Source organism: Protobothrops mucrosquamatus, unplaced genomic scaffold, assembly GCF_001527695.2.
Source record: "Protobothrops mucrosquamatus isolate PMUCROS unplaced genomic scaffold, P.Mucros_1.0 scaffold3911, whole genome shotgun sequence".
NCBI classification, from domain to species: domain Eukaryota; kingdom Metazoa; phylum Chordata; class Lepidosauria; order Squamata; family Viperidae; genus Protobothrops; species Protobothrops mucrosquamatus.
The window spans coordinates 34,763-43,116 of record NW_015389856.1 but is presented as its reverse complement, the minus strand read 5'-3'; the positions used below and the strand labels follow the sequence as shown (position 1 = coordinate 43,116).

Here is an 8,354-nt window from a genome sequence, read left to right as displayed (position 1 = left end):
CAGGAAAATAATAAGGAAATATTTAATGATATGTGTAAATTCATCCTGTTTTCAGCGTGCTAACAAAGTTTTACCAACATATCCTTTCCTTGGTCTTTGCTGTGAAGAAGATCAATGAGAATCCAGAAATCTTGTCCAATGTCACTCTTGGCTTCTATATTCATGATAGCTACTACAATGCAATAATGACCTATCGGACCACCCTGGACCTGCTCTTCAGATCAGAGAGATTTGTCCCCAACTATAAATGTGACACCAGGAGAAATCTCATTTCTATCATAGGAGGGCTCAGCTTTGGAACTTCCTCCTATATCGCAGATCTGGTAAAGTTTTACAAGATTCCACAGGTAGCGTCTTTGGGAAGGGAGTCCTGAAAATTCCCTCATCTTTTCATTTTTCCAAACTGGGCTTATTAAAAAATTGTTATTCTATGGCCACATTATTCAACAATCTGACCAAATTTGTAAGATAATATGAAGAAAAAGATACTGATGGTGATCTATTTGCGTAATATGTGTTTCTTTTAGCTCACATATGGGTCATTTACCCCACAAGATGTTCAAAGCACTGAGATTCCATTCTATTACTCCATGGTTCCAAATGAGTCCTCACAGTACATTGGGATTATCCGACTGCTTCAACATTTTGGGTGGAGATGGGTTGGGCTCCTTGCTATTGATAATAGTCAAGGAAATCATTTTCTGCAAAGCATGGAGTCCCTGTTTTCCCAGCATGGAATCTGCTCTGCTTCTACAGAAAGAATCCCATTTTTAACCTACTGGGACAAGTTTTTTGAAATGGTCCATAATGGGAGAAATATTTATAAACACATATTTCATGAGAATATTAACACATTTATCATTTGTGGAGAATCTTTGACAATTGCATGGTTAACAAATATAATTTTTTGGATTGACCCTGGACATGAACAGAGTTCCTTGGGAAAGGTATGGATCATGACTGCCCAGATGGATTATTTATTAACAGGAATGAATAAAAAGTGGGATCAGCAGATCTTCGATGGTGCCATTTGCTTTACAGTTCACTCAAAAGAAATTCCAGGGTTCAAGGAATTCTTGAAGTTCATAAAACCTCCTTGGATTCAAGGAGATGATTTTTTTCCACTTTTCTGGGAACAAGTATTTGATTGTTCATTACCATCCCCTTCTTTGACTGAACTGATCAATCCCTTTTGTACTGGAGAGGAGAGGCTAGAAGACATTCCTGGGGCTCTTTTTGAGGTAGAGATTTCTGGGCACAGCTATAGTATCTATAACGCTGCCTCTGTATTGGCTCAAGCTTTACATGCTCTCTTCCTACTTCGATCTAATCGCAGGCATTTTTTGAGGCACAAATTATCAGAATATGAAGATTTACAACCATGGCAGGTGATTTGAGTGCTACAGGTATTTTGTACTAGATAATAGGAAATTACAAGGTTAGGGTGTATGATTCCAGCAGGGAAGTGGCAGCTACTAAAATGGATTTGAACATTTGTCTATTGATGATATTTATTTCCATACTTTTATTTTCATGTAATTTTGGGAAATGGTGCATGCAGAGGGGAGCTGATATGATGGACTATAGTGAAATGGCAGTTTTCTTAGAAGGAGGGAACACATTTCAGGAATGGTTTGACTAGCCAATTCCAAGTTGTGCAACTGTTCTTCATGTTTTAGTCTCCAGGAATTTGATCATTTTAGTTGCAGTTTTCTGAACTTTTTCCAAAATCACAACATATTTTTTGTAGTATTGTGACCAAAATTGGTTGCAGTATTCCAGGTGTGGTCCTACTAGAGTTTTATAAAGCGGTATTAATACTTCACATTATCCTGATCTTATGCCTCTGTTTATACAACCCAGGATTGTGTTAGCTTTTTTGGCTATTGCTGCACATTGCTGGCTCATAGTCATGTAATCATGCACTAGGACTCCAAGGTCCCTCTTACAGTTACTGTTTTTGAGCCAGGTCTCACCTAATCTGTACTTATACTTTTGATTTTTCCTGTTAAATGAAAACTTTTCTCCACATTAAAGCTCATTTTGCTGATAAGGGCCCACTGTTCCAGTTTTTCAACATCTTTTTGAATCCTGAGCTTGTCTTCTGGGGTGTTGATTTTAATTGTCAGTTTAGTGTCATCATTCTGGCCTTAGGTTCAAATTAATATGTTTTCTATTTTAGCCCCTGAGCCTAGTGAAGTAAACTTAGAGTGCATGACCCAAAAAGGGAAGAAAAACTATAAGATGAAGTTGAACATTACTCCATTGATAACTATAACAGTATACCTTCATTTCCATCACTGTAATATGGTTTATTACCTGATCATCTTCAGTCATCTTCAGATGAAAGGACTAAGGTTTAAGTGAACTAACATCCAAATCATGGTTTTGAAATGTTTATGGCTTTTTATTAATTTTACATTTTTCTGAAAATACTTGAGGAATGCTGCTTAGATGAGCCAACTATCTTTGGGCCTTAGTATTTCCTTAAAAGCCGTATAACTGTGAAAATGTTATGCAATGGAAAAATGTGTGGGATGTCAAAAACAAATCTGGAAATTGTTTCTCTAATTTTTCTTATGTCTCTTCCAAGTCAACATGAAGGACTGGGTTCTAAACAATATGGAAGGGTAGAAGTACACTTTCCATTTCATTTGATTATTGTTCAAACTGAAATATCAGATCCTTCTTGTTATCTCCATGTGCAGAGGATAGGAAAAAAATTCTCAAGAGGCTGGAGAAATGGACTTTGCGTGTTTTCAGAGTTTCTCACTCAAAAGTATCAGTACTACTTTGATAAAAATTGCTCATACATTTCTAATTTTTTTTTATTTTCCTGTTTTATTATTCCCAATCATATAGCTCCACAAATTTCTGAAAGGCATGAAATTCAATAATTCCCTTGGAGAAACTTTGACTTTTTATAATCAAAAGAAGATGGAGGGTGGATTTGATATCATAAACATTGTTGTCTTTCCCAATTCCACTTTCCAGAGACACAAGATTGGAAAAGTGGATCCTGATGCTTTAAAAGGAAAGGAATTAGTCATTAATGAGGATATGATTGTTTGGCAAAGATCATTTAACCAGGTATGGTTTCAACAGTATTCTGTCTGATCATTCAAATATGGATTCATTAGATTGGCATATTTACTTTTATCCTTCTTGGCAACCCATGAAGATAACAAGTTTAAGAATTTTTTTTCCTCTTTAATTATTAAAGGCTAAATATATCTGGTATTCTGCACTATATTTATTAGACTTTCCTCATATATTGAAATGTAAATGAGAAAGAAAAAAAAACATGCTTTTAAGGGACTATATTTCTCTAGTTGAATGAAGCTTTATCAAATCTGTGTTCAAATCAGTGACTAAACTGATTCAATGTTTTTGGTCAATCTGATGATTTGAATTAATAAAATTTTAATTAAATTGATATAAGAATTTCAAGATAACAAAAATTGGAAATCCAGATCAGTTGTGCTCAGAAAATCAAATCAGAGGCCACACTGAAATGTACTTAATTGTGTTTGAAATAAATCTTCAAATCTAATCAATTTCTTGTTTTACAACCTTTAGATGGGACTTTTCTTTTAATGTAACTGCACATTTCATTGTCAGTGTAACAATGGATTTTTCTTCAAAACAATAAATGCTCATCTTCCAACATTTTAATATTGATAAATAGGTACTTCCCATTTCTCTATGCAATGAACATTGTCTCCCAGGTTATCAAAAAAGGAAGAATGAAGGAAAGAAATTCTGCTGTTATGATTGTATTGAATGTCCAGAGGGGAAAATCTCTAAAGAGATTGGTAAGTTAACAAATTATTCAATTTTGTTGTTATACTGTCTAGTGTGCTGAACACTTTCTGCTAATTAAATTGTTTGGTTTTTCATGAATAAGGATTTTTTAAAAGAAACTTAATGGGGTAATGAAATGAAATCTATTAATACATGAAAAATTATAAGTTCTTACAATGGAATTACAAGGGTTGATCACAATAACAATGTTTCAATTAATTAATTAAACAAATCCTGGAATGATTTATAATCAAGCAAGCATCATAGTAGAGATTCAGAACATTTTCACTGAAGAGAATCTATACACACCGAAAAAAAGTAATTATTTCAGTTTTTTTAAAAGATGAAAAATAAGAAACCACAAAAACATGACTGTGAAATTTAAAAACTACATATAAAACAATGACTGTAAAGGTGGAGAGGAAGGAAGGAATTCAGAACTGATATCTTTTGATTTTATTATGGAATCCAAAAATCTGAAATGTGTATTAACTAAATAGGGACACTCTTGAAATATAATAATGAAAACAAGAATTTCTGAAATTTAAGGAAATGAGTATTTACTTCTAAGGAAGAGTGGACAAACTAAATGAAACATATCTCTTAACAATAATGAGAATCTTATAGATGTAATGAGGAATATGATTAAAACACTCCCTACTATAAATCGTAATAACTTTTTCCTTTCCAACCAGTCAGTTTATTTATTTATTTACTCATTCATTCATTCATTCATTCATTCATCATTTATTTATCCATCCATCCATCCATCCATCCATCCATCCATCCATCCATCCATCCATCCATCCATCCATTTATTTGTGCACAGTTTTGCTACTTTGTGAAATACTTATTCATATATTCTCTACAGTGTGTAGCTCTCTTGGATATGTAATATCTCAGTATTTTATACTTAATGAAGACTGATTCCAATATTCTCTTTAGGGGTAAACACAAGAAATTAAATTTTAAAAGAAACATAGAAAGAAAACAAAAATAGTGATATTAAATAAAAAAGGGATATATATTTCAAATAGGTAATTACTAACCTTTATACAATTTCCTCCTTGAAACATTATCTTTCATCTTTCACTATTATACTTATGTGCCATATTTTGAAATGTGATCTATATGGTTCAATACTCAATAAATCAATATGGTTTCAAATATGAAAATGATCACTTCAGGTATTCATGAATCTTTATTGGAGCACCCCTTTATCATAAGAAAGCAAATCAATATAAAATGGATTTTCATGGAGTTTGTGAAATTTCCTTGTGTCAAAGCAATATTTGACAATACCACAAGACAAGAAATATATAGAGAGATGTTGAAATGAATTTTCATATTGCAGATTTCATCATTTGTACCAAGGACATAAACATCAGTGTGTGGATAATTATGAAAATTAATAATTATCCTTCTTATGAATCTGCCTTGCCATTTTTTTCCTTTTAGACACTGTTGCTTGCTTCCAATGTCCTGTTGATCAATATGCAAACCATAAGAAAGATGGATGCATCATGAAAGCAATTAGCTTTTTATCTTATGAAGAACCTTTAGGACTCAGTTTAGCCACCATTGCTACTTTATTTTTCCTCACTACAATATGGGTGTTGGCAATATTTATTAAGCACAAAGACAGTCCTATCGTGAAAGCCAATAATCGGGATCTCACCTACACTCTCCTCATCTCCCTTCTCCTTTGCTTCTTCTGTTCTTTGCTCTTTATTGGACAACCTGGGAGAGTCACCTGTCTCCTCAGACAGTCTGCATTTGGTCTCACCTTCTCATTATCCATCTCTTGTGTGTTGGCCAAAACTATCCTTGTTTCTCTTGCCTTCAAGGCCACCAAGCCAGGATCTCAGATAAGGACATGGGTGGGGAAAAGACTGGCTGTTTCTATTGTCCTGCTCTGCTCTCTACTCCAAGCAAGCATCTGTCTTGTTTGGTTATCCACCTCTCCCCCATTCCCAGAATTAGACATGCACTCAACAACTGAAGAAATGGTTCTACAATGCAATGAAGGCTCAGTCTTTATGTTTTATTGTGTTCTGAGCTACATGGCCCTCCTTTCGCTTGCCAGCTTCATTGTGGCATTCCAGGCTCGTAAACTGCCTGACAGCTTTAATGAAGCCAAGTTCATCACCTTCAGCATGTTGGCTTTCTGCAGTGTGTGGGTCTCCTTTATTCCAACCTACCTGAGCACCAGAGGGAAAACCATGGTGGCTGTGGAGATCTTCTCCATTTTGTCCTCTAGTGCTGGGCTTCTAGGATGCATCTTTTCCCCCAAATGTTACATTATTGTATTTAGGCCTGATCTAAATAACAAGGAACAACTGATACGAAGACATGTTTAAATAACTTTTTCCTTTTTGATTATATGTTTAAGTTGAGAGTATAAATTTCATAATTCAGTCTATTAAATTCAGTCTTTTAAGATTGTTTACCATTTTAATTTTCTTGTAGCTCTAAGAACAAATAAAAGAGGAGGTGGAGTTGCTCTCTATATAAGAAATAAGTACATCTCCACAGAAATAGAGCAGAACAATGATGAAAACTGTCTTGAATGCATTTAGGTCAATATAAAAGGGAGAAAAAATGACATTGCCATAGGTGTATACTATAGGCCACCCAACCAAACAGAGGAAATAGATGAACTTTTTGCTAGTCAGCTAACTAAGGTATGTAGGAAGCAAATCACAATAGTAATGGGGGACTTTAACTACCATGACATCAACTGGTAGTCAAAGTCTGCACCAAGTGGAAGATCAAACAGATTCCTGAAAAAACCTAGCAGACAACTTTGTCTCCCAAAAAGTAGAGAAGGAAACTAGGGGATTAGCTGTTTTGGATCTAATTCTCACTAACATTGATGAAATGATAGAAGGTGTTGAAGCCACAGGAACCTTGGGAGGTAGTGATCATGCAATATTGGAATTCAACATTATAGAAGCATAAGCAATAGAACATAGTCAAACCAGAGTCTTGGACTTCAAGAGAGCTAATTTCAATAAACTTAGAGAGGGCTTGGGAAGGATTCCAGAGGAAAACAACTTGAGAAGCTTGGGAAATTTTGAAAAGCAAGATAATAGAAGCCCAGTCTAGCTCAATACCAACAAAGAGGAAAAATAACAGCTCTCAAAAGAAACCAGCATGGCTGCATAAAGAACTCTATGATAAATTGAAAGATAAACAGGACAAGTATAGAAAGTGGAAAGAGATCTTGGAGCACTGGGAAACTACAAAAGCACTGGAAAAGAGCTGATGTAGTTCACATCTTCAAAAAAGGGAAAAAAATGGATCCAGGAAATTAGAGACCTATCAGCCTGACCTCAATACCTGGGAAGATTCTGGAAAAGGTAATCAAACAACAAATCAGCGAACACCTAGAGACAAACAAAATCACTACTAAAAGCCAACATGGGTTTGTCAAAAACAGATCATGCCAGACAAAACTTATTGCATTCTTTGACCAAGTGACAAAATTAGTGGATAAGAGGAATGCTGTGGATATAATTTACTTGGACTTGAGAAAAGCATTTGATAAAGTAGACCACAACCTACTACTCAATAAGATAGAAAAATGTGGGTTAGACAGCATCACCACCAGATGGATTCGTACTCAGCGTGTGGTCCTCAATGGAACTGCATCTATATGGAGGGAAGTGTGTAGTGGGGTGCCCCAGGGCTCTGTTTTAGGCCCAGTGCTCTTCAACATCTTCATCAATTATTTGGACGAGGGAATAGATGGGGAACTCATCAAATTTGTGGATGACACCAAGCTGGCAGGAATAGCCAACACTCCAGAAGACAGGCTTAAGATACAGGAGGACCTGGACAGACTTGAACACTGGGCACTATCTAACAAAATGAAATTCAATGATGAAAAAAAGTAAGGTTCTACATTTAGGAAAGAAAAACCAAATGTACAGGTATAGTATAGGGGGTACCTTGCTCAATAGTAGTAACTGTGAGAGGGATCTCGGAGTCCTAGTGGACAATCACTTAAATATGAGCCAGCAGTGTGTTACAGCTGCCAAAAAAGCCAACACAGTGTTGGGCTGCATTAACAGAGGGATAGAATGAAGATCACGTGAAATATTAATACCACTTTACAATGCCTTGATAAGGCCACACTTGGAATACTGCATCCAGTTTTGGTCACCACGATGTAAAAAAGACGCTGAGACTCTAGAAAGAGTACAGAGAAGAGCAACAAAGATGATTAGGGGACTGGAGACTAAAACATATAAGGAACGGTTGCTAGAATTGGGTATGTCTAGTTTAACGAAGAGAAGGACGAGGGGGGACATGATAGCAATGTTCCAATATCTCAGGGGCTGCCACAAAGAAGAGAGAGTCAAGCTATTCTCCAAGGTGCCTGAAGGAAGGTCAAGAAGCAACGGATGGAAACTGATCAAGGAGAGAAGCAACCTATAATAATAATATTTATTTATTTATTTATTGTTCGAATTTATATCCCGCCCTTCTCCTTGCGGACTCAGGGCGGCTGACAATCAATTAAAAACACCAATAACATCACAAAA

At 35.6% G+C, this 8,354-nt stretch overlaps 1 protein-coding gene across 1 annotated transcript; it reads left to right on the top strand.

Annotated features, from left to right (window-relative positions):
* Nucleotides 1-590: 590 nt before the first annotated feature.
* LOC107298357 (vomeronasal type-2 receptor 26-like) lies at nt 591-6,164 on the top strand. The gene is made up of 4 exons (XM_029286502.1): nt 591-1,388; nt 2,863-3,090; nt 3,689-3,815; nt 5,263-6,164. Exons 1-4 carry the CDS (start codon nt 591-593, stop codon nt 6,162-6,164), a joined length of 2,055 nt encoding a protein of 684 aa, XP_029142335.1.
* The last annotated feature ends 2,190 nt before the right edge of the window (nt 6,165-8,354 follow it).

What these genes read in the sequence shown, in the direction of transcription:
- LOC107298357 (XM_029286502.1), top strand. Translation starts at nt 591, where the DNA reads ATGGTTCCAAATGAGTCCTCACAGTACATTGGGATTATCCGACTGCTT. An exon ending in AAGATTTACAACCATGGCAG is followed by an intron (nt 1,389 to 2,862) that starts GTGATTTGAGTG and finishes CCAATCATATAG; the next exon opens with CTCCACAAATTTCTGAAAGG. An exon ending in GAAAATCTCTAAAGAGATTG is followed by an intron (nt 3,816 to 5,262) that starts GTAAGTTAACAA and finishes TTTTCCTTTTAG; the next exon opens with ACACTGTTGCTTGCTTCCAA.